The sequence below is a fragment of the Diceros bicornis genome, chromosome 13 (assembly GCF_020826845.1).
Source record: "Diceros bicornis minor isolate mBicDic1 chromosome 13, mDicBic1.mat.cur, whole genome shotgun sequence".
Classification (NCBI taxonomy): domain Eukaryota; kingdom Metazoa; phylum Chordata; class Mammalia; order Perissodactyla; family Rhinocerotidae; genus Diceros; species Diceros bicornis.
Genome location: NC_080752.1, coordinates 39261963 through 39286320, shown reverse-complemented (window position 1 = coordinate 39286320; position 24358 = coordinate 39261963). Strand labels below are relative to the sequence as shown.

Below are 24358 nucleotides of genomic sequence, written 5' to 3'. Positions count from 1 at the left end.
GCACGATGCAACCTATCGCCAAGGATGAGTGTGAGGACTAATGAGAGAACAAGGAAAGGGTCCAGCCCAGGGCTTGGAGCACAGTAGGTGCTCAGTAGATGGTGTTCTCACCCTGTCTCCCACTGTGTGGCTGTCAGAGGGCTGGACATAGAGTCTGACCCTCTGATCACCTCCGATTAGGGAGAGTTTCTATTTTCAGAAGTCATTCATTCATTCATTCATTCATTCATTGTTTAGTCATTCAGCCAGCATTCAAGCAGCATTGCTGAGCGCCTGCTGTGTGCTAGGTGCTGGACACAGAGTTGAATCAGACCAGTGTCCCTTGGCCTTGAGGAGTTTATTGACGCATTCGTTCAGCAACGCCCATGGAGCCCTGCTGTGCGCTGTGGCTGGGTGGGGGCGGTGCTGGGGTAGAGTGAGCAGTGCTGGCGGCGGAGCGGGTGGGGAGGGGGTGAGGCAGCCCCACAGGTCAGGCCTCCGTGTCCGGGAAGAGCAGGAACCCAGAGAAGATGCTGTTGGCGCCTTCGATGCCCAGCAGGGAGTTCCTGTCGGTGGCCTGCAGGAAGACGCTCTCCCCGACTTCCAGCTTGAGGACTATGCTGCCCGTGGTGACCTGGAAGGTGCTGTGGACAAAGTCGCAGAAGGTGGCCACCTTCTGCATGCGCTCGCGGCCGCGGACGAGGTTCACGCACAGGTTTCCCCGCGAGCTGGCGTGGTAGGTGAAGTAGTAGAGGCCGGGAACCCTGCAGGTGAACTTGCCGCTGCGAGGCTCGTAGTTCTGGTTCTCGTTGGTGATCACGTGGTCGAAGCGGATGGCCTGGTCCTTCCGCAGGGGGCTGTTGATGGTCCGCGTGGCAGAGAAGGCGATTTTTTGTGTGGCCTTGTAGTCTCCCGATTCGCCCTTGGGCCCACGGGCTCCAGGGGGCCCTGGGGAACCTTTGGGGCCAACGGGGCCCTTGGGGCCGACTTTTCCTGGCGTCCCAGGTGTCCCTGGTTCCCCCTTCTGTCCGAACTCGCCATGGTCTCCTGCTAGCCCTGGCAGCCCTGGGAAAGCAGAGACAAGAGAGATGAGGCGACCAGCGATCACTGAGAACCCAAGGAGGAAGCCCTGGGCTGGAAGCAGGGAGCCTGGCTGTGTGGCCTCGGGCAGGTCCCCTCCTCTCTGGGCCTCAGCTTACCATCTGTGAAGAAGAGGAGGGGGGTCAGAGAGGGCCTCTGAGTCTCCTTCCAGCCCAGCTTTCCGAGTCTGATGTGCTTGACGGCAGTGGGGACAGACGCCCAGGGGGTGGGGAGCAGTGTCTCCCTAAGGAATGTATGAGCTCACCCCAGCTCATACAGGCACCCTTGTTTGGGTGTAAGCCTGGAGCAGGGATTATACATTCTTGGCCCACGTGCTGCCTCTCTCCACTCGCTCTCCCATGGCAGACATCCTTAATCAATCGCGGCATTCTTTCTTGCTGACCCTGGAAGTGGGCCTTAGGATCCTTCTCACTCCACCACTCAGAGCAGCCACAACCTCCTGGTTTGGCACAACACAAGAGAACTCTCTTTTCCAGTAGAGTGGCAGAGTATAGTGGCTGAGAACATGGGCTCAGGGGACAGACAGATGTGCTTCTCACGCCACATCTACCATCATTAGTTGTGTCACCTTGACTGAGTCACATTCTCCAAGGCTCAGCTTCCTCATCTGTGAAATGAGGATGATGGTATTTTGTGGGATCGTGAGGATTAAATGAGGAGAGTGTTGGCTATGGCGAAATGAATAAATGAACTGCATTTTGCAGGAGGGTTTTCACAGTGAGAAGTGTCATTTGAACCCTGCGACAACCCCGCAAAAGTATCATCGTCTCCATCTTACACGTGAGAAAGTAGCAATTCAGAGAGGTGCAGCCGCTTGTCCTAGAGGTAACCCAGGACCGCATGGCCGCAGTGGAGTCCCCTCTATACCTGGATTTAGTGGTAAGAGAGCTGTGGTCTGTTCTTGGCCTCAACGTTTACTGGGCTCCCTTGGGCAAGTCAGTAGTCCTTCTGGACATCAGTTTTCCCGTCTGTAAAATGGGGATCAGAATTCCCTCTTTGCAAACTTATTGCGAGGGCTCAGCAAGCTGGTGGATTTGCAAGTGCTTTTGCAATCTCTAAGGGGGGGCAACTGTGACCTGGGAGGCAGGAGATGGGGCCTTGTTGAGTGACATGAGTGTGTCCCCAAAGCCCGCAGTACCTTTCTCTCCCTTTATCCCCGGGATCCCAGGTTTGCCGTCAGAGCCAGGCGCCCCCGGGATGCCTGGGATGCCAGGAATGCCCCGGTACCCAGGGCAGCTGCCCTGGGCCTGGGAGACGTCCAGTAGACCCAGGAGCAGCAGCAGCAGCAGCAGCATCGCCACGATGCTGCCTATCAGGGTCTTCATCTCTGCACTGTCTCAGCTGCTTCCTGCGGGGGGACAAGAAGATGGGCCAGGTTACTACCGGGGAGACTCCTCGCGCTTGTTCATTCATTCCTTCATTTGTTCACGTGTTCACCGAGGGTGTGCTAGCCACCGACCCTGCTCTGAGTGCGGGGGACACAGTGATGAGCAAGACAGACATGTCCTCTGCCTTCGTGAAGCCGACAGCCTAGGAGAAGACAAACGAGGAGTTAGAGACCGTGCTGCGTGCTGTCTTATAGAAATGAAAGTGTACCCGAGGCAGAGTAACTGGCTGGGGTGGGAGGTGGCTGGTTTTGTGGGGGAAGTCCTCCCACCGGGAAAGTTTGCTAGACAGGGGAGGGGTCGCTGAGAAGTGATGTGTAGGCTGAGAGCTAAGATTCAGAAAAGGCTGGGGCAAGGATGTTCCAGGAGGAAAGGACAGCGGAGGCCAAGGCCTGGAGGTGGGACACAGCCTGGAGTGTTGAGGACCAGCAGGGAGGCAAGTGTGGCCAGAGGGGAGTGAGGGGGCCAAGTGACCGGAGGTCGGGGCCTTGATGGCTGTGGTGTGCGGGTTTTGGATTTTATTGCAAGTGTTCTCATTCATTAGAGCTTCTGAATTCAGGACGCCCCGGCTGCTTCCAAGTGGGCCATTTTATATCCTCAGAGCAGCCCTGCATGGGCGAAGCTGTTATTTCTACACCGAAGAGGAGACTGAGGCTCAGAGAGGCCCAGTCACTTGCTCAGGGTCACACAGGAAGGACTGCAGCTGGGACTTGAACCCAGGCCTGTGTGGCACTGAAGCCAGTGTCCCTGCCAAGCATGCCAGGCCATCCCTTCTGGCGGAATATTCTCAGGTCCCTCCAAAGGCTGTGGGCCTGGTGAGAGGGCGGTGCTGGCCCCGTCTTAATCCCCGAGAACAAGGAAGAAGCCCTCGGCTGTCTTGAGCTGGTCAGCAGGGCCAGTGCCCCGTGGCATCAATTCTCAGGACAGAAGGGACCTGAAAATTCATCTAGTCCAACCCTTAGCCTGTTCTTTTTTTTCAATTGAGGCAACATTCATATAACATAAATTAACCATTTTAAAGCAAACATTTCAGTGGCACTTAGCATTTGCGATATTGTGCAACCACCGCCTCTCTCTGGTTCCCAAACATTTTCATCATCCCAGACTTACACCCTGTACTCATGAAGCAGTACTCAATCCCACTTCCCCCTTCAGCCCCTGACAACCGCTAATCTGCTTTCTGACTCTGTGGATTTACCTATTCTAGATATTTTGTATAAATGGAATCACACAATATGTGACCTTTTGTGCCTGGCTTATTTCATTTACCTTCATGTTTTTGAGGTTCATCTACGTTGTAACACGTATCAGTACTTCATTCCTTTTTATGGCTGAATAATATTCCATTGTATGGACATATTATGATTTGTTTATCCATTCATTATTAGTGGGCATTTGGGAAGTTTCACCTTTTGGCTATTGTGAATAATGCTGCTATGAACATTCACGTACAAGGATTTGTTTGAATACCTATTTTTGGTCATTCTATGTTTAACTTTTTGAGGAACCCTCAGTCTACTGTTAAGTCTCCTCAATAACATCTCTGCCAAGGACTTTTCCATCCATGGCTTGCACCTTGTCAGTGATGGGCATCTCATTACCTGCCAAGGCAGCTGCTCCAGCTTTGCCCAGATCCAAATTCTCCCCATCCTTCAAGGCTCAGGTCAAAGGCTTTCTCCTCCAGGAAGCCTTCCCTCATACCCCTTCAGCCCACAGAGGCTGAGATGTTTTCTGCTCTTAAAATAGGAGAGCAGAGTGGTCCCTGCCCACCTCCCAGGACAGCTGAGGATCCAGGAGGGGCCACGGCTGGGAAAGAGTCATGGAATTCCAAGCTCTTGTTCAGCCTCGTTGCTGCTGCTGTCTGATCCTCACAGCGCTGTGGGGAAGCGGGTTGTGATTATTTCCCCATCTTGCAGACGGGGAAACTGAGGCTCCAACATTAGAAAGCAACCTGCCCCAAGTTACCTGGCAAGTTGGTGAACGGCAGAACTGTGGCCAAACCCCTGCCCTCTCTGCCTCATGCGGGCTGTGCCAGCCCGGAATCTGGCATGTGGAGGCCTTCCTGAGACCAGAACAGCCGGCTGATTTTTGGCTCCTGAGCTCAGAAAATCGGCCTCAGCCTCTCAGTCTAGCCCTAACCCACTTACTGCCCAGACCCCCGAGTTATGCCAGAACCTGTGGTGGGCACCAAGGACAGCAGGGCTACAGAGACGGGTGTGGGCAGGGCCACAGGTGACCGGCGTAGGCTCTGTCGTGCTCCCAAGAGTGGTGGCTCAGGGGCTGCTCCCGATTAACTTTGAGTAAGCATCAGTTCCCACTCTTGCTGGAGGTTTCACAAGATGACAGTTTGACAAGTTGAATAACCCATGCGTTGGGCACTTAGCAGGTGCCAGGCTCTGTCCCAAATGCTTTGCGTGCCATTATCTCATTTAATTTGGTCCTTATGACAACTCCCGGAGAGAGCACCCCTGCTTTCTCGTTTTACAGAAAGGAAACTGGGGATCAGAGAGGGAGAGAAGGTCGATCAAGGTCACACAGCCCCCGCGCGGCTGGAATTCAAACCCACTCCCACTCAACCTGGAAACTCACGGGGGGCTACATCGAGGTCGTTCCACCTGGTGGGTAAAACACGGCTTTGGAGCCCGACAGCCTGGCAGAGGAGCTCAAGCACGGGCTACACTTGGAGCAGGGCAGGGTGCGGGGCCTGGCAAAGCTTTTATCATTACTGTTACTGCTGCTATCGTTAGGCAGCAGACATTCCCCGGTGGTGAGAGGCCCAGAGCGTCATAAGGAAAGCGGTGCTGCCAGGGTCCAAACCTCTGCCACTTCCTAGCTAAGGACTTGGGCTGGTCACCTCTCCTCTCTGGACTCTCCTCTCTGGTCCCCTTCTATAAAATGGAGATAATGCTAATCTCTACCTGGTAGGGTTGTTGGGAGGACAGACGAGTTAGGGCTTACGACAGAGTCCGGCATGTTGGAAATGCTTAATGAATATTAGCTATTTTTTTAGTTATCACCATCCTCCAAGAATCCCCAAGTTTCGGGACATGATGGAAGATGGTTGGAAAAGTAAAAAAGGATCTGGTCCTTTGGGAGATTGGGCTCAGAAAGAGGGGGTCTCAGGCAGAGGCAGCCCAGGAGTGGAGAGCTCTGACCGGCTGCCGGGGGTTGGGGGGAGCATCCTGACCGATGATGAGACTTAGATTTCTTTGGGAAGCAGGAGGTGAGGTGGGGGGAGTGGGAAGATCTGGGTTCTGGCCCATTTCAGGGGCTGCCGAGTCTTAGACTTGGGCAAGGACTTAAAACTCGTCAGGTCTGACCGCCCCTGCCTTCTCCCTCCGTCACCCCCAGCAGCCTTACTCCTCACGTCTTTCCCCACATCACCGACCCTTCCATCTCCTTCCAGCCGCAACAGTCCCTTTTCCCCTCGCTTGGAGTCAGGCCAACTTGACCTCGAATCCCCCTCGCCTATGCTGCTACGTTGCTGCATGACCTCAGGCAAGTGCCTTAACCTCTCTGAGCCTCTTTGGCAAAGTTCATTTCTACCTGACAGGGCTGCCAGAGGGTTAAATGAGATGGAACCTAAAAGGAAGGAGGTCCCCAGCACAGTGCCTGATCCCACTCCTCCTTGACGAACGTTTTTGAGTTCTCTTAGGACTAATAGCTAGTCACAATTCTGCCTGCAAGTCAAGTTACTTCCTTGAAAGTCAAGCTGAGCCTTCTTAGCAGACTGCGAGGAACTAAGAGAAGGCAGGTGTTGGAGAAATGCTGGGCTGGGTGGAGGGGGACCTGCGTTCTCATTTCACCTCTGCCTCTGACATATTTTGAACCAGATAGTGTGCTGAGCACTGGCTAAGTTTGATCTCTTTTGGGGCTCACAGCACCCCTGAAAGGTTCTATTATCCCCAGAGAGGGTCCAGGCTCAGAGAGGATATGTGACTTGGCCCAAATCACCAGCACCTAAGAGGCAGAAGCAGGACTCAGCTCCAGTCTCGGTGACCCCAAAGCCCTCATGCTGGTGGCTCCCATTTTAGGCTGTCTCCCTATCACCTGGGGCCCCAGGTACCAGCAGACCCCCAAGCTCACCCCCAGAGAGTTTGATTCCCAAGGTCTGGGATTGGGCCCAGGAACCCTCACTGTTCAACACCCCAGGTGGCTCTGAGGCGGGGGATGCAAGGCCTACACTTTGGGAATCATCACCCTCCACCGTATTGGCCCTGCTGGCAAGTCCCCCCAGGCGCCGACCCCATCCTCACCTGGGAACTCGGCCTCCTGTGATGCTTCTGGGCTGGGCAGCAGTGGGACTAGGAGCCAAGAGCCTGCTGCTCTCAGTCCAAAGCGGAAGTTCCATTCCCCGGAGACAGGAAGGGCCTTCCCCTGGCAGTTCCCACCCAGGGGCCCCGCAGGCTGGCCCCCCTCCCCGTCACCCCACTTGTACCCTGTCCTGCTGCCCTCAGGCAGTTTCAGGTCCCGTTTCTGCAGTCTGGAGGGGTTTACTGTAAATAGGGTGGGTGGGTGGTGAGTTTGGTTTCGCCGGCTCAGCAGCTGTGGGGAGAAAGGCTGTCCTGGGAGATGTCCCCAGCTGGTGGCTCACTGCCAAGGGCCCTGCTCTCACGGTCTTCTACGGGGAGCGGGGTGTTCCTCAATGAAATGAAAACGTGGCCGGCCTGGCGCCTGAGCGCTGGATTTGGAGTAGAAGCCTTGATTCGCGTTCTGGCTCCGCCACTTAGCAGCCAAGGGAGCTCAAGGGAGCCCCAATTTTCCCTGCTTTACGATGGGACCGTAATTGCACCTGCTCTGCAGATCGTACAGGGCGCTGGGGGCTCAGATGGGACGGTGGAGGAGAAAGAGGAGGGTAAACTGTGAAGTGCAGGGTACATGCTAATTGTTAACATCATGCCACGTCCCAGGCTTCCCCTTTCTGGGCTCGTCTCTTCTGCTTTCTTCTCGTATGGCACTCCTGCTCTTTCCCTGTTCTCAGAACATAATCTAATCATGAAAAATGAATTTAAAACGTGGGCATTATTTATTTATGTCCCTTCCTCTACTTCCAGCAAGGCTTGAAGCTGATGACAGTAACAGGCACGGGCAGGGGCCTGTTGCTTGTTGATCCTGGAGTCACGCTCAGTCAGGGCTTGCAGGTCACCAGGCCCATCCCGCTCATTTCACGTATGAGGAAACTGAGGCCCAGGGGGCAGAGAGTCGTCATGCAACAGATATTTATGGTGAATAAATATCTCTGTGTGCTAGGCCCTGGAGAGACAGCCACAAGCAGATCAGCTGTGGTTCCTGCCCCGTGGAGCATCTCTTCCACTGGAGGAGACTTGTGTTAATGACACAACGGTTTCACTGCTCCTGTGATACATGTCACAATAAAGGAATGACTGCTGGAACCCACACCTCGTGCAAGAGGCAGATGCAGGATTCGGAGCCGGACGTCAGCCCCTTAGCGAGGCTGCGGCTAAGGCTCCGTGGCCCTCTCAGGGAGAGTTGTCGCCCAGCACCGGGAGCTGCCGTGGGTCAGCAGGGCCCTCTGACAGCTGTGCTTGGAGATGGAAAATCGCTGGGCTTGTGGACGCCGCCTGATGGAAATGAAGTGTTGCCTGCAGTGCTGAAGGGAAAGAGGAGACCAGTTTGATCAAACCGAAGGGTCTCTGGGCTCAGCCGACTATAGACCCAAGGGGCCCAGGCCTGGGGGGAGGAGAAGGCAGTGGGCTCTGAGCAGGTCCAGGGGTCCGTCTGAGGGCTCCTGAGGCCGTGTGGCCCTGGGCCTCTAATTCTTCAGTGGCCACGGGAATGGGAGAAAATGGGCTTGAACTTGGGTGGAAGCAGCGCGAGCCTAGGAACAGGAAGCAGCAGGAAGGAGGAGAGGGCACGGGCTTTGGCATCAGCCCCACGCTGAGTCTGAAGCCCAGCTCTACCTCGTTCGAGCTGTGTGGCCTCAGGTACATTTATTGACCTCTGTGTCCCCTATATGAATTGGGGGCTAGGGCACCCCCTCCTGGGGTTGTTATGGGGGCCAGTGAGGGAACCGTGCATGTCCGGGGAGGGCCTAGCTAAGTGCCAGCCCTCGGTGGACACCTAATGCGAACCTGGGAACAGTATGATTTCCATGAAGAGAAGACAGATTTCTTGGAGCCTGGGCGCACGGGAGCCACATTTGGACTAGGGGGAGGCCTGGATTAGGGAGCAGGGGCTAGGGGTCTCTGGGCCTTGGCCCCTGAGTGGGAGCCAGCTGGTCTGTGTACCCACAAAATTGCTGACTGGCATCCCTGATAGAGAGAGGACGATCCCTACAAAAGGTGGAAAAGAAACCCAAAACCCCTCAACGTCCCATGGTCGGAGAGATTCCTTGCAGCTTGGGGTGTCCCATTCTAGTTCCTGTTGCCCTCCACCCCTCCTCGCCTGCCCCCCTTAAAAACCCTCGCCCGGCTCCCCTCAGCCCAGAGACAAGCTGGTATTTTCAAAGGCCCGTCTCTCCTGACGAAGAGAGAACAAGAAAACAATTACGGAAAATAAAAATGGCATAAAAATTGTCATTTCCAAAGCACAGGTTTCTGATCTGACACTGTGGCCTACATGAACGGGGTATTGATTTTTAAACAAAAGAGAAATGAGAAGAAGGACATGTCACTTGGGGCATCGCTGTGCGGACCGCCGAATGGTGGATGGAGCGGCCCTGTGACCCCGGCCCTGTCCCTGCCAGAGGCACCCGTGAGCCAGGCTGGGTTCCTCGGCCCTTGCCTCTGTTCTTGCTCTCAGTGATTGTGTGTGAGTGTGAGTGTGTGTGTGGACGTGTGTGTCTATCTCTTCTTCCTTCCCCCCGACACATCTCCCACGCCCCTACTGTGTGCCAGGCATGCATCAAAGCGGCCTGGCCTCAAGGATGCTCAGAGGCCAGTGAGGAAGGCAGATCTGTAAGGAAACAAGTGCGGGAAAGCCAGTTGGTGGACCACGGGCATTTGCTTCACCGGGCCAACTGCCTACTCACCCCCCGCCCCGTCCTCCCCAAAACTTTATAAGACAGACTTGGGTCCAGAAATCTGTTTTGTAAATAAATCTGCAGAGAATTTTGTTGTACTACCAGATATGAGAACTTGAGCTCTAAAGAGTCCAGAGTTTGTGGTCCAAGACTGTGGAAGGAACTGTGGGAGGGTGAGAATCAGGGAAGGCTTCATGGAGGAGGTGACTTTTGTGTTGGCGCCTGACAGTTGAGTGTGTATTATCTGGGTGGATGGAGGATTTGTGAGAGTGGAGTGGGGACCCCACAGGATGAAGGGACATCATGGGCAGAGGCACGGAGGTGTGAAACAGCTCCTCTCAGGAACAAGGGAGCAGAAGTGGATGGAGGTGGGTGGAGAGCTGGGCTCGAGCCACTGCTCTGACAGCCCACCTCTGTTGGCCCGTGCCTCCATGAGCTCCGCGGGCCTCGTGGAACCAAACTGAGATCCCAGCCAGGCCGGGCCAGGTTCTCTCAGGCCTGAGTGAGCCTCGGGTCTCCCTGGGCTCTGGGCCTGGCCCCACTGTCTGCACAGGAAACCTACACTTTTTATCTTTTCGAACCTGGACTGTCAACCCCTTCTCGTGGCTGCCACAGGGAAAGTGCTGCAGCTCATAGCCAGCCTCCTGGTCCCCCAGCAAGGATTGGGGCAGCGGGGCCCAACTGTCTGGACCCTCATGGTGAAACCCTGACAGCGGGTGGGCAGCAGTGGTGTCAGACGACCTCCTGGGGGCTCCCCGAGCCTGTCAGTTACTCGGGGCGAATCAGACCTCCAGGAGACAGACTCTCTCATCCATTCCTGCCCATCTCTGAGCGGGGCTATAAATATTCAATGACGCAAGACATGGGTTAGCGTAATGCCTGGTGCATAGTAAGTGCTCAATAAATGGTAGCTATTGTGATTTTTTAAATTCACTCATTTATTCTGCTTTTATTCACTCATTTACTCACTTATTCATTCATTTGTTCACCCCAGTTCACTCATTAATTTGGCACAAATTCATTGCACATGTGGCCTGTGTCTACGTTGGGCTTCCCTGGGCCCAGACCCCTCCTGTGACAGGTGGTCCTGAACTTCAGCATCGCTCCACACAGGTCTGGGAATTCAAACACACTCCCGTTCGCCTGTGAGCACGGATACCTTTAACGGCAGCAGTGCCTCTCACCAAACAGGTGACGGCGGACGGCCCCTGGGGGCCCAATGGTGCCGAGTGGCTCAACATGGCACCCACCTTTCCTGAGCCCCAACTAGACGCCCTGTCTGAGAGCCCACAGACGGCCGCGGCAGGTGTGATGTTGATGAAGACACCTGCTTCTTCCAGGAGTTGGCAGCGAGGAATCTGAGGCATGCATATTAATTGATTTAACTCTTTATTTATATATCTCCCTGCCTCTTCCAAGCCTTGGAAAACGCTAAGGACAGTACCAGAGGTGTCGGTTAAGTGTCAACGCAGTGACTCCGGAAGGAGCTCAGAGGAGGGAGAGGACTCATGGGGCAGGGTGATCAGGGCAGGCTTCCTGGAGGAGGAGTCCGTCAGGTGGGGAGAATGGGCTGAGTGAGAATACAGAGACTGGCTGGCATGGCCGGCAGGGTGGGTTCGTGCAGGGAACCTGAGGGAGGCGGGGCGGCCGGGGGCTGGAGCCCGCCTAGTCGGGGAAGAGCAGGAAGCCGGAGAAGACGCTGTCGGAGCCCTCGGTGCCCACCATGCCGTTGTAGTCGTTGACGGCCAGCCACACCTCCTCGCCCACCTGCAGCCGCAGCAGCACCCCGCCCGAGCTGACCTGCTTGCTGTTGGACATGTGGTCGCAGAAGGTGGTCACCTTGACGCCGCTGCGGAACAGCTGCACGCACAGGTTGGCCGTCTGCGACGTGTGGTGGACAAAGTAATAGAGGCCGGGGACCTTGCAGGTGAACTTGCCCGTGCTCGTGTCGTAGTGCCCCTGCGGGTTGGTGACCACCGTGTTGAACTTGACCAGGCTGTTGGCCGCGGGGTACTGGGACGTCTGCCGCGTGACCGTGAACACCGACTGGTACTTCTGCTTGTACCTGCCCTCCTCGCCCGGCTCCCCGGGGGGGCCCATGAGGCCGGGGACGCCCGCCATCCCAGCGGCTCCCATGGGGCCATTTTTCCCTGGATGGCCGGGTGCGCCGGGTTCTCCCTTCTGACCCTTGGGTCCTCGAGTCCCGGGGATAGCTGGGATTCCTGGGGAGAGAGCAGGCGGAAAGGAAGTGACAGGGCAGGGGACAGGAGAGAAGCAGCCTGGGGCTGTCCTCCGGGGGACACACTACGGGAGTTTGGTTTCCAGCACCTTCTTCCCCAGATGGCCTACTCACCTGGGAGCAGTGTGCAGGGACCAAGAGGGGAGGGAGATCCTGGTTCAGGTCCTGCCTCCCTGCGGACTTGCCCTCTGACCCTGGCTAAGCCCCTCCCCTGTCTCTTGGCCTCAGTTTCCACATTCGTGATGGAGAGGGTAGGACTAGCCAGCTGAGGAGGGGTCAGAGCTGGGCGGGATCTTAGAAAGCATGCCAGAGGCCACGTCTATCAGCCCACAGACAGCACGTGGCCTCAGATTCCTTCTGTTTGGCCTGCACGATGTTTTTAAACTTTCTTTTTAGGGCCCAACATTAACAAATTCAGACCTCACCTAAAAGCCTAGCGTCTTAGTTTTTCTTGACAAAAATCGAAAGATTGGTCAGAGGCAGATTTCCTGGGAAGCTCATGAAACTTAAGCTACAGGCCCCATTAACTTGCACTGGCCCCTTCAAGGCTCTTTGCCTAATTGTATATTTCCAATTGTTTTCAACTTTTTATGTTGAAATAATTCTAGATTCCTAGGAAGTTGCAAAAAAAAAAAAAAAAGAGAACAAGGAGGTCTTGTACCCTCCACCTAGTTTTCCCGACGGCACGTCTTGCATAACTGAGAACAACATCCAACCCAGGAAACTGACTTTCATGTAACAACACACAGAGGTCTAGCTGACATGCTCGAGCACAATTTTGTCACGTGTGTAGATTTGTATAACCACCCCCCCGCAATCCATGTATCCATGAGTCTGTATTATTTTTCTTAAAGGGGACCGTCAACATTCGATAAGCTTCAGAGCCCCACAAAACCTATGTCCGTTCCTGAGATGGAAGCATCCTAGGCCAGCTTAGCACCTGGGAGCCACCGGATGAAGCCAAAGAGAAGCCACCCTCTTAAGAGGGCTGCTCCTTCCAGCTCCCCCAGCCCTGCTCAGCTCACTTTGGCGCCTTATGAAAGGCTGGCCTGGTTCAATTTCCCTCATGTTACAGATGGGGAAACTGAGGCCAGACCTGCCCAAGGCCAGGCAGCCAGTAGGAGGTGGAGTTAGGACTCGAAGTGATGTCTGGCTGAGTCCCTGTCGGAGTGTCTGATTCTTGTTACTACCCTAATTATCTGAGTCTCTATGAGGTTCTTCTCCCCTTGTCCAAACCATACTCATCTTTTAGGGCCTGGCTCTAGTCTCCTCTTCCAGGAAGCCCTCTCTGACCACCCCTGCTGGCCCTTGTGGCTGCTTCCTCCTCTCACTTTCTTAGGGGTGGGTGTCTGTGCAGACCTATTTGTGACAGCCCCTCTATGGCTTGTGAGCCTTTTAGGTTCCAGGGTTAGGAGTGGGGGTTCAGGACCCAGCAGGCCTAGGCTTCGGCTGTGTGACCCCGGGCAGGCGACCTCCCCTCTCTGAGCCTGTTTTCCCAGTTGAGACAAGGGATCCCACAGAGCCACGGGAAGAGTGGGGTGGGAGAAGGCACGTGCCAGATGCCTCATAGGAGGTGCTCAGAGTGGCGGGTCCCTGTGATGCCTGTCATGCTGAGCAGGGCTGTCTTGTCCTCCGGGATGTCCTTCTGCCACCAGTTGGGAGCAGCAGGACACAGCAGTGGGGATGGGGCCTGAGAGGCAGTAGGGGGAAGTGATTAAGGGCATGGCCTTTGGAGTTGGACAGGATTCCACTGTGTGGCTTCGGGCAAGTTGCTCAGTCTCTCTGAACCTCAGCTTTGACATTTGTAAAATGGGAGTAAGTTACTTCTTCAAAGGACTTTGGCCTCAGTTTTCTCATTTGTAAAACAGAGTTAATTTTATCTACCCCATGAGATCAATATGTGCAGAGCATTTGGAACTGTGCCTGGCACAAAGCAGGAGCTCGAAAACTGATGCCCATCAGCCCCCGGGGCAGTGTGATGGCCAGACGCAGCTGTGAAGGACAGGGTCCCGAGAAAAGCAGACCTGGGGGCCTCATTCGGCTCACCCTGAGTCAGAGAATTCCTTCTGGAATGTTGGCAAAATTCGACTCTATTGCTGGGAGGGGAGGTGACAGTGGGGAAATTCCTAAGGACACTCCTCTCACCTGGCCTCCCCCGCCCACTGTCTCTGCACCCCATCACCTCTGCCCAATCCACCCAGCCTTACCCACGCCCGCTCCAGACATGCTCCGCCCCCCAGATCCACACCTGCTCAGCCAAGGGACCCCCAGATTCCAGCTCTCACCCAGCACAGCCCCCATTCACGTCCTCAGCCCCCTTCGCTCACACCATGGCTTGCCCAGGACTCTCCTGCTGAAGGGTCTGTGGCTGTGATCCCGACTTCTCACTCCCCACCCCTCCGACCACCCAGAATCCTTGGCAGGAAGGTGAGCACAGATCTCCGATAAAAACAACAACAATAGCAATAGCAACCACACAGCCTGCACTTATCCGGTACCTACCACGTGCTCAGAACTACTTTATATTTAAATGCATTTAATCATCATGGCACCCCTGTGCAGGAGGGATACCATCTCCCCGTTTTATAGATGAGGAAACTGAGGCCCTGCAAGGTTAAGTCACTTGCGCAAGTTCGCACGGTGGGAGGTGGTAGGGCTGGGACTTGGACCCTGGGCGTCTGGCATTGTGTATATTCACGGCGGGGGCCACCTTCCGCCAGGGTCCATGTTACAGGGCTAGTAGCGGAGGGTTGTAATAAATAGTCACCTAGCATGTGAGAGTTTATCAAAGTCTTCATGTGGGTCATCTCCCGCGACCCTTCCTGCCACCTTATTCCCTCCCTGTTATCAGATGAGGAAACTGAGGAGCGGAGAGGTGAGCTGGGGAGGCCTGGGCCCTGGGGACGGAGGGACTGGACTTGCTGTGAGTTGGACTCTGCCCTGGGAGCAGGTGTGGCGGGAGGGATCGCACTTCTTGCCATCAAGTTGCAGGCCCTCATCCCCCAGGTCAGCCCCAGATGGACACTCCGACCCCTGCCCCCCAGGCCCTCGGGGCCCCCTCCCCACCAGGCCGGCAGACTCACCTGGCTCACCCTTGGGCCCCGGCAGTCCATCGTGCCCATCCTTCCCTGGCGCCCCGGGCATGCCCGGCATCCCCGGGATCCCGTTGCAGTCTGTGCTGGCCTGCCCCCCCACCAGCAGCGCCAGCAGAAGCAGCAGGATTTTTAGTCCGAGGGGGCTCCGGGAGCTGGACCCCACATCCATCCTGGGGAAGGAGCTGGGTGGAGAGAGAGCTGAGTTGCCACCCAGCCCCTCGCCCATCCTCCTCACCCTCTCACTCCCCAGGGCCGGTCCTCCTCAGCCCTCGGGATCCTGCCTCCCTTCCTCAGGCCCCACACCCCTTGGGACCACACGATGGATGGAGAATCGGGCGTCCCCTTCGAGCCCAGGCCCCCGGCTCAGTGGGGAGAGTTGCCCTCCTTCCTCTCACAAATCAAGCTGTCCTGGGACCACGTCTCAGGAAGGCAGCAGGGGGAAAATTGCCATTTGATCTCACCTGGGAAGGGGTCTTGGCCTCACCTGGGGGTGGGAGGTTTCTGGTCTGGTCACAGAGATGTCCTCAGGTCTGCTTCCCCTCTCCCAGGCAGGAGGACACCGTGCCGGAGTGGCCCCAGCAGGGACGGCCCAGAGCAGGCTGGGCGGCCCCCTCCTCTCCTTCGCCCTCCCCCCAGTCCCACATCCCCTTTCCCATAATTTTTCCTGACTTGACACTTTCTTTGGGTGTTGAGCCAGGCTGACCACAGTGACACCCCTGTGTCCCCCCACCCCGGGTCATGAGTGTCTGAAATGAGGAAATGGCTGCTGCTCCGGATCTGGGGAAGGGGGTATGTGTGTACACAAGCCTTCTGGGCAGAGTTCCCCTGGGGTCAAGTTCAGCCCATCTAGTGTCTATCTGTGTTTGTTAGCACCCACTGTCCCCGAGACTCAGTTGTTTCACAACACCCCTAGAAGGGAGTTAACATCCCCTCATGACAGATAAGGAAACTGAGGCTAAGGGGGGGAAATCCAAAGTCACACAGTGAGTGGTTCTTGGGGTCCAAAGCCTTCTTCTCACCCCTCTGCTTAGCTGCCCCCAGAAACAAGCCTCACACGCACTTGTCAAGTGGCAGGCTTTATTCTAGAAACTTCCATATGCCACATCCCATTTGCAGCACTTGGGGGTGGACACTGGGGATGGGCAAGCTTTGACAGCAGGCAGTGCTGTGGTGCACAAGCTGCTCTGGTTACCGAGTCAGCAGCCTCGGGGTCTGCTTCCAGCCCTGCCGCTCCCCTGTCCTGAGGCCTTCAGCAATCCCCTGGCCTCTCTAGGCCTCAGTCTTCCCATATGTATAGGGTGGGCAAGCTTTGCATGTTGGCACCTCTTCCTTTGCTGGGGCCCCTGGTTTCCCTTGATGATCCCATCTTCCCTGCCAGCGCCTCCTCCCTCACCTCCACCCCCAGGCCCCTGCCTCTGGTCTTGGAGGCGATTATGGCTCGTGAGGGGTTGCCAGTTGGGGCCAGGCTGGCAGAGCTGAGAGAGGCCCCTCTTCTCTTCCTCTTGTCCTCATACAAGATTCCGGGGAGAAAAGGGGTGAGCAGCAGAGGGTTCCAATCCCAACCCCACTCCTGGCCCCTATGTCACTTGGGGTGAGTGATTTGATGTCCTCTGTAAGTGGGGGTTCCAGCAGCTCCCATGCATGGCGGTGGTGAGGGCTCAGCAGACGCAATGCTAGCCCCATGCTGGGCGTGAGCAGGAGTTCAGAGCCCTGCCCCTGCCTCGCTGAGTGACCCTCAGGGCCTCAGTCTCCCCATCTGTGCCTCCACCCTGTGGCACAGGGCTGCAGAGCGTGGGACGAGAGCAAGGATGTGAATGCCTGTGGCCCTGGGAGCCCCCAGCAGGTGGAGGGCTGGGAAGAGCAGAATCAGGGCACAGCATAGTGCGGTGGTGGGTGACCGGCCCCATGGCGCCCCGGGCTCCCATCTTCTGTCCTTGTGGTGTTCGCTCTTGGGCCTGGCGTGTCCAGCAGGTGGCAGCCTTGGCCCGCGCTCAGCCCTCCCCTGCCCCGCCCGCCGGGCCCAGCTCCTCTCAGGCTCCTTTGCCTCCTCCCGGAGGGGCCAGAGACTTGCCTTGGCACAGGGGTCGGGGTGGGTGGAATTTGGGGGAAGGAGCAGTGCTGCACTCCCTCACCCCCCGTTTCTATAGCCTGGCCTCTCCTGCCACTTACAGGGCCTCTCCCCCTGACATTTTCGTTGAGTCCAATTGCAAGGAAAGGAGCCCTCCTCTTTGGGGTCAGACAGACGTGGTTTGAGTCTAGGCCCTGCCACTTTCTGGGAGGGTAGATGTCTCCTTTCCCTGAGCCTCAGTGTCCTCACCGATTTTGCTGGAATTAAATGCATCCATGGCCATGAACATCCAGCACACAGGGGGTGCCCCAAGACCTGTTTCTTTTCACAGTCTGTGGGGTGTGTTCTGGGCAGAGCGGAGACCCAGAGGGGGCTGAGGGGCCGCGAGGGGTCCAGCCCTGCCCTGGGGCTGCAGAGGGCTCACTCTCTTCTTCCTGACCCCAAAGGCTGCTGACGGGCTGGGCAGGGCAGCCCCAGGAGAGGGTCCTGAGTGTGTCAGAGGTGGGGTGTGTGCGTAAGGACTCGAGGCTGCTCATGTGTTGGTTAGTAGACGAGAGAGACGGTCCCTGTGTCTCGGAAGTTGGCCCTGAGGGAGTGCGAGTGTGTCTGGAGGCCAACGTGTGAGAGAACGTTTCTAAGGCAGGTGCGTGTTGGAGGGAGGGGAGGTGGTGCACACCTGCGTGTCGGGGCTGTGTCTGGGACACATGTCCCCCGGTGTGTGTGTGTGAGAGTACTGATGGCTGATGGGGGCACTCGGGTGCCTGAGGCATCCCCAAGTGTGTCTGTGGGTTTGAAGGCGTACCTAGTGTGTGTCCAGGGCTGTGCATAGGCGTGTCTAAGGCAGTGGGTGTGCGCTGAGGGAGGGCACCACTGTGCCCCTGTCTCAGCGGAGAGTGGACAAGTCTCCGTCCAGGAATGTGGGTTCACGTGCATCTCGAGGGAGGTGTGTGTGCGTGTGTGGTGTACATGTGTAGATTGTGCGTGTGTTCACGTGTGCGTGTGTGCAGCACAGAGATAAAACCGGCTTCTCTGGGAACACGCACAGGGCGTTGGACACTTTCAGGGCTAAACTTCCAGCCTCCTCATTTTCCTCACCTACAAAGGATGCAGTGGAGCTTCTTGCTTCTGAGCAGCACCCGGACGGGCTAAATGGGACCTGAGAACGCACCACGAACATTCCAGACCCTCCCAGGCCCCTGCGCAGGCGGGATGCCCAGCAGGCAGCAGCCCCAGCCTCCCTGCCTGCCTGGGTGGAAGCCCAGGGCTGGAGTCAAAGACCTGGCTTCGGGGAGGATGGCTGGGTGCCCTTGGGCGGATGGCTCCCCCTCTCCCAGCCCTGCCCCTGCCTTTCTGGTTCAGGGTTGGGAAGCACGCATGTCATCTGTCAGGCATGTGCTGTGGCGGCTGGGAGGGCAGCAGTTAAACACACAGGCTTGGGCATCAGTAAGACTTGGCGTCAAATCCCAGCTCCTCTCCTTAAGCGCTGACCTCGGGCTTTATGTCTGCCCTGAACCCTCAGCCTCAGTTTCATTATCTGTACAATAGGGTCGTAACAGCCACCTCAGAGCTCGATGGTAAAGATTAAACAAAATGTAACAATAGCCAAAACTTATAAGCCCTGACTATGAACCAGGCACTGCTCTGCAATTTTCATATATTAAGGCATTTAATCCTCCCAACAACCCATTGAGGCCGGTGCCGTCACCATTCCCACTTTACAGATAAGGAAACAGATTCACTGGAGTTACGTAACATGCGCAGATCCGCCAGCTGGTAAATAGTGGCCCCAGGATCTGAACCCAGGCAGACGAGGCTCCCGGGACCTGCTAAATGCATACTGTAAAATACTAAATACGGGCCTGCCTTGTGAGCACTCAATACTTGCTGTCACTCTAATGCCCCCTCCCACTGCCCGGGGAAGCCAGTGAAGCTCAGGATCAGCAGACATGGGCTCAGGTGTTTATTCCAGGAAGGGGTCTAAGAAACGGATCTCCCTTCAGGCAGCTGAAGCAGCAGCGCCCCCACTTTACAGAGCAGAGCGTAGACGCCAGAGAGGTGGCGTGAGTGGGCCGGGGTCACACGGCAGGAAGCAGATGAGGCCGGGGGGGGGGGGGGGGGGGGAGGGGTCCGTCCCCTGCTCAGGTGGACGGGAAGATGAGGAAACCGCTGAAGATGCTGTCCGCCTCGGAACCCTGGTAAATGCGGCCCTTATTGGGGTCTTTTTCGATCCAGACCTGGTCTCCTTGCTGCAGCTGGAGCACGGTGCCCCCGGACGCCACCTGGAAGATGCCCCTGCTGTTGGTGTCGCAGAAGCCCAAGGAGCGCTGGACCTGGTCTTTCCCGGAGGCCACGATGGACAGGCAGATGTCCCACTTGGACACCACCTGGAAGGTGAAGTAGTAGTAGCCGGGCACGGAGCAGACGAAGCGGCCCGAGTTGCTCTGGTAGCGGTTCTCCTGGTTGGTGATGACCGTGTCAAAGATGACCACGTTGCCGCCCAGCGGCGGGTTCCGCCTCACGGCCGAGAAGGCCGGCCGTGACTGGTCCTTCAAGTTCCCTGGGTTGCCCTTGATGCCCTTCAGTCCTGGGACGCCGGGGGTCCCCAGGGGGCCGCCGGGCCCCGGGTAGCCCATGTTGCCAGGGCTTCCAGGGGGCCCAGGCTCCCCTTGGTCTCCTTTAAGGCCTTGGACACCTGTCCGGATGCCGGGGGCCCCTGTAGAGAGAAAGGCCAGATGCAGAGTAACAGTCTGAGGTCTGCCAGTCCTCAGGGAGACACCTGGGGCCCCGAACTGCTGTGGGATAGAGGATAGGGGTGTGCCCAGGCTTTCAAGACATTGATTCTGACTGGCTGTGTGACCTTGGGCAAATGTCTCAACCTCTCTGAGCCTCAGCTTCTTTATAAAATGGAAAGAATTGTGAACAGGCACTTGGGACCGTGTCAGGTTCTGGGAAAAGCAGGACACTGGCTCCTCCACTGTGATCCTGCCCACGGCCGTGTGTTCCACACCCGCCAGGCCACTGACCCTGACTCCTTCGGGTCCAGGGAGTCCATGTGGGACACCCAGATGCAAATTGTTGCAAATGTCTCTGCAGATCTGTTTGGTCTGCTATGGACTGGAGATTCGGGGAGATTACGTGAGACTTTCCTTTCTCATCTGGCCATGTCCTCCTCCCTTTTCCTTCATCCCCAGCATTTTTTTCTAGAATATGAGAGTTTCTGAAACCTGAAGGTGAAGGGGGAAGCAGGGACATGGTCGGGGGCGGGGGCTGGAAGGAAGCAAAAAGGATAGGTGCCATTAATTGACCCCTGTCTTTGCACCAGGTAGGGTTATTTCTTCATTTCACAGATGAGGAAACTGAGTCTCAGAGAGGGTCAGTAACTTGCTCGAGGTCACACAGCAATTCAACGGCTCCTGAGTGTAAAGCCTGGGGCATTAATCGTTCTGGTAACTGAACACGACCGAGGCCTAGGCTCTGCTCTGGGACCTTTCATATTTACAGCTTGCCACGATCCATTCTCCAGAGGAGGAAGAGGAGGCCGAAGCTAGAGGAGGACCCAGGCAGTAGGAGGGTACGGAGAAGCCTGGGGGCCGGGACACGACCCAGGGGAGGGCTAGGTGCCCCCCGCTCCTGGGGCCAAGCGCAGACTGGAGGGGCTTCACGTGGGGTCCAGGTGGACTCCTGCTTCTAGGCGCCAGCCCCAAGTCTCCACCCTGGAGGCCAGGCCGGGCCAAGGGATGAGGGGCTGGGGTCCAGGGGGAGGCGCTTACCCGGCTCTCCTTGCTCCCCCTTGAGGCCTGGCCACCCGGGTCGGCCAGGTATTCCTGGGACCCCGTCCTTCCCGTTCGGTGCTCGGCAGACTTCCTGGGTCACCGTAGAGGCCAGGGATACGGCCAGCACGCCGACCATCATCCAGTTCCAGGGGGCTGCCATGATGCCACTGTGGAGACACGGGGCAGGTCCGGGCTGGGCATCACACGCTCACGCACACCCAACTTACACACTTGAATCCCCCCACACGATGATACATAGACATCCTCCCACCTCCAACGCACACACACCCCCTCGAGGACCTTTGATGTCCACCCTCCATCCGGCTCCAGGGACCCCACACGGATACATGAAACCACAAACTCACACAGATGCCTACATGCAACTGAACACACCCATACAGTTACACACACAGACACACAAACACGGCCTCTCAGCCACACACCTACACAACACAGTAAGTGAACTCAAAAATCCACTCCACACTCCTGGACACGCAAACTGACACCCAAGTAGACTCCATCAGTGCTGCAGCTGGACACACACACGCATATACTCCCACAGAGGATCAATTCCACTGAACAAACATTTATTGAGAGCCTGCTCCTTATTTAATTAACACTCTCTCACCCAGATGGCAGAGCTGTGCATACACGCAGCAGTTCACAAACACTGACACAACACATCTGCTCATTGCTCTGCACACTCGGCCCCTTTCAGCACCCAGCGGAGGACAGACGGCTGACGGTCACCCACTGTCCCCTCTCTGGAACTCCGCTGCCGGGCTCCGACACTCCCAGCCTTTTCCCAGCTTCTTGTGTTTGGGGGGCCAGGACCCAGGAACTCTGGTTAGAGTTGATGGGTCTGTGGAAACACCTCCCACCCTCCCCCAAGCCCAAGGAGTCCAGGTCCCCCCACTCACTCATTCTGGGTCCCGGCTCGGTGCCCCACCAAACCCCGTCCCGGCAGAGAACCAGCTAGCGTACTCTCTCTCCCTCTCTGCCTCCATCGTCCAGCCTCCTAGGCCAGTTCAGGTTCCCTGACCTTCACAGCCCCCTCCCTCTCAGACGCTGGACTCACCTGCCGGGTTGTCAACTCGACTGGGTGCTCCGGCCCTCCACCCAGGGACCCCTGTGCGACACCCAGCAGGGGCGGTGCTGGGCTGTGGCCAAGTTTCACATCCCCTCGCACTTCCCCTTCTCCTTCTCCGGGCCGCCCCGCCATCGCCCCAGGGGCCAGAGCCCGCCAGGGGCATTTTGAGCAGACGTCAGCAAGACTGGGACATCCTGCCCCAGCCCCAGCTGGTGTGGGGCGGGGACAGCAAGGCGGGAGTCGGCAAGGATGGGGGTGGCGGACGGGGTGCTGGGGGGGAGGCTGTGAGAACCAGGGAAGCTTAGAACCTCAGGGCGGAAGGAACCCTTTTTAAAATGAGTAGCTTGTAAGACTTTTTTATGATTGTGAGAGCAACATGTATTCATTGTCAAAACCTTGGAAAATACGGGAAAGCACCAAGAAAGAGAAGTGTGGTGGTAACGAGAAGGTCAGTAATCAGCTTTCCAGACCTGCCACTTCCGAGTTGCAGTCCTTAGAAAGACACTTAACCTCCTGGGGCTTCCGTTTCCTTATTCATAAATTGGGAACAATAGATTCACTTCATTCGATTATTATAAAGTTTTAATGACATGATACACAATACGAAACCCTTGGCACATGATGAATGCTTAATAATTAGCTTTTATCAACATAAAAAAAAGAGAGACAAAAGCCCATGAATTCTACCATCTAGATAACTGCTGTTAACGTCTCTATGGATCATCTAGCCTTACTCACTCTCACTGACGGGGCGCTCACTACCTTACCCCACAGATCCCTCCTCATTGCCAACTTGGGCCCTGAGAACACGTTTCTCTCTCTATTTTTTTTTTGGTGAGGAAGATTAGTCCTGAGCTAACATCCGTTGCCAATCCTCCTCTTTTTGCTGACGAAGACTGGCCCTGGGCTACCATCCATGCCCATCTTCCTCCGCTTTACATGGGACGCCGCCATAGCATGGCTTGACAAGCAGTGCGTCTGTGCGCGCCCGGGATCCGAACCTGCAAACCCTGGGCTGCCGCAGCGGAGCGTGCACTTAACCGCTATGCCACCTGGCTGGCCCCATGATTTCATTTTTTTTTTTTTTTTTTGCGAGGAAGATCAGCCCTGAGCTAACTTCTGTTGCCAAGCCTCCTCTTTTTGCTGAGGAAGACTGGCCCTGGCTAACATCCGTGCCATCTTCCTCCATGTTATATGGGACGCTGCCACAGCATGGCTTGCCAAGCTGTGCGTTGGTCCACGGCCGGGATCCGAACCTGCGAACCCCAGGGCCACCGAAGCAGAGCGCACCAACTTAACTGCTACACACCGGGCCGGCACCGAATGCTTTTCTTTAGATTGAGTGACTCTCTCCCAGGCTGGAGACCAACGTGTTCAGGCCTGGGCTGACCATGTCTTTCTGCGTCTTCCCATGACCATGTTTTTTTCCTGAGAATTTTGCCAGAGGGAGGAGGAGAGGAAGAGGAGGAGGAGAAAAAGGAGGGCTGTTGTACATGGGCGGATGAGGATGGGCTAGGGCTAGGGTTCTCAAGCCTTTGGGACTTCTTTTTTGGTTGCAATCTTGCGTGGCATCCAATACACACATCCAACAGACACAAACGAGGATGCTCTGGTGTAAGGGTGGGACCCGGAACTCCTCCCGCCAGCACCCCCCCATCCTGCTCCCCAGGATTCAGGAAGTTAGGAGAGCTGGAATCTCTGTGTGACCTTGGGCAAGCCACATCATTTCTCTGGACCTCAGTTTCTTCATCTGTAAATTGGGGATGATACAGCCTCCTCACTGGGCTGCTGAGGGATTATATGAATTTCTGAGGAAGTTTATACTGTCAAACACCACATTAAAATAAGTCACTATTATGAATAATATCTGTGTGACCTTGGGCAAGTTACTTAACCTCTCTGAGACTCATTTTCTCTGTCTGTCAAGATGAGGGAGTGGTGGGAGGCAGCAAGCTTGCCACAAATGGTCTGTAACATCCCTTCCAGCATCCATCTTCTTTGCCTTGTGTCAGCGTTGCTTCCCTGTAAGAGGAGTTAAAATATCACGTCAAGCCAGAACAGCCTGATTGTTCCCGTTTTACAGATGAAGAAACTAAAGATCAGAGACAGAAAGACTTGCCCAAGGTCACACAGAAAATGGCAGAGATGGCATGAGGAAAAGCCAAACACTGTGAAAGGCTTCTCAAAGTATAGTTTTCAAAATATTAAAAACACAATTCTTCTAGAAATATATAGTGAGCACACATCAATGTATTTTTGTAGCTTATTCGTGAAGGAACCAGCAGGATGACAAAGCTAGTTCAATGAAGGACATGCGATATGGAGAGAGAGATTCAGTAAACACAAAAACAATAACAACAACAAAAAAAGAATTCTGGAATATTCATGAGAATGCTAAGTTAGATACAAAACTGGTTAATGTTCTATAGGGCAATAATCATAACGGGGTTATCTTCTTTATTGGAAAGAAATCATTTGCATTTCTACCAGACAAAAATAATTTGCTACTTATCAGTTTTCTACCGGCTAACAGCTATCTTTACAGAGCCTGGGCCCTAATCAATAGTCAACAATAAGTCAAGCAAAGTGACATTCCCCTAGAGTGTCAGATGACCCTTGGGAGGGCTTGTTAGACAGTGTTCTAAT

General features: G+C 55.8%; 3 protein-coding genes across 5 annotated transcripts; all 3 read right to left on the bottom strand.

Annotated features, from left to right (window-relative positions):
* Positions 1 to 330: 330 nt before the first annotated feature.
* On the bottom strand, positions 331 to 6837 carry C1QB (complement C1q B chain). Its single transcript, XM_058552050.1, has 3 exons — positions 6722 to 6837; positions 2219 to 2428; positions 331 to 1044 (listed from the first exon to the last, which is right to left on the bottom strand). Exons 2-3 carry the CDS (start codon positions 2403 to 2405, stop codon positions 470 to 472), a joined length of 762 nt encoding a protein of 253 aa, XP_058408033.1. The 5' UTR covers positions 2406 to 2428; positions 6722 to 6837; the 3' UTR covers positions 331 to 469.
* A 3982-nt stretch (positions 6838 to 10819) lies between these two features.
* On the bottom strand, positions 10820 to 15374 carry C1QC (complement C1q C chain). 2 transcript variants are annotated; one of them, XM_058552048.1, is made up of 3 exons: positions 15243 to 15374; positions 14770 to 14963; positions 10820 to 11669 (listed from the first exon to the last, which is right to left on the bottom strand). In XM_058552048.1, exons 2-3 carry the CDS (start codon positions 14948 to 14950, stop codon positions 11113 to 11115), a joined length of 738 nt encoding a protein of 245 aa, XP_058408031.1. In that variant the 5' UTR covers positions 14951 to 14963; positions 15243 to 15374; the 3' UTR covers positions 10820 to 11112. The 2 variants fall into 2 exon arrangements, with proteins under 2 accessions (XP_058408031.1, XP_058408030.1); XM_058552047.1 differs by having other exon boundaries at positions 15266 to 15351.
* Positions 15375 to 18968: 3594 nt separating this feature from the next.
* On the bottom strand, positions 18969 to 21747 carry C1QA (complement C1q A chain). 2 transcript variants are annotated; one of them, XM_058552045.1, is made up of 3 exons: positions 21701 to 21747; positions 20620 to 20789; positions 18969 to 19562 (listed from the first exon to the last, which is right to left on the bottom strand). In XM_058552045.1, exons 2-3 carry the CDS (start codon positions 20780 to 20782, stop codon positions 18988 to 18990), a joined length of 738 nt encoding a protein of 245 aa, XP_058408028.1. In that variant the 5' UTR covers positions 20783 to 20789; positions 21701 to 21747; the 3' UTR covers positions 18969 to 18987. The 2 variants fall into 2 exon arrangements, with proteins under 2 accessions (XP_058408028.1, XP_058408029.1); XM_058552046.1 differs by lacking the exon at positions 21701 to 21747 and adding an exon at positions 21543 to 21629.
* Between the last annotated feature and the right edge of the window lie 2611 nt (positions 21748 to 24358).

What these genes read in the sequence shown, in the direction of transcription:
- C1QB (XM_058552050.1), bottom strand. Translation starts at nt 2,405, where the DNA reads ATGAAGACCCTGATAGGCAGCATCGTGGCGATGCTGCTGCTGCTGCTG. An exon ending in GGGGATAAAGGGAGAGAAAG is followed by an intron (nt 1,045 to 2,218) that starts GTACTGCGGGCT and finishes CTGCTTTCCCAG; the next exon opens with GGCTGCCAGGGCTAGCAGGA.
- C1QC (XM_058552048.1), bottom strand. Translation starts at nt 14,950, where the DNA reads ATGGATGTGGGGTCCAGCTCCCGGAGCCCCCTCGGACTAAAAATCCTG. An exon ending in GGGGCCCAAGGGTGAGCCAG is followed by an intron (nt 11,670 to 14,769) that starts GTGAGTCTGCCG and finishes CTCTCTCCCCAG; the next exon opens with GAATCCCAGCTATCCCCGGG.
- C1QA (XM_058552045.1), bottom strand. Translation starts at nt 20,782, where the DNA reads ATGGCAGCCCCCTGGAACTGGATGATGGTCGGCGTGCTGGCCGTATCC. An exon ending in GGGGGAGCAAGGAGAGCCGG is followed by an intron (nt 19,563 to 20,619) that starts GTAAGCGCCTCC and finishes TTCTCTCTACAG; the next exon opens with GGGCCCCCGGCATCCGGACA.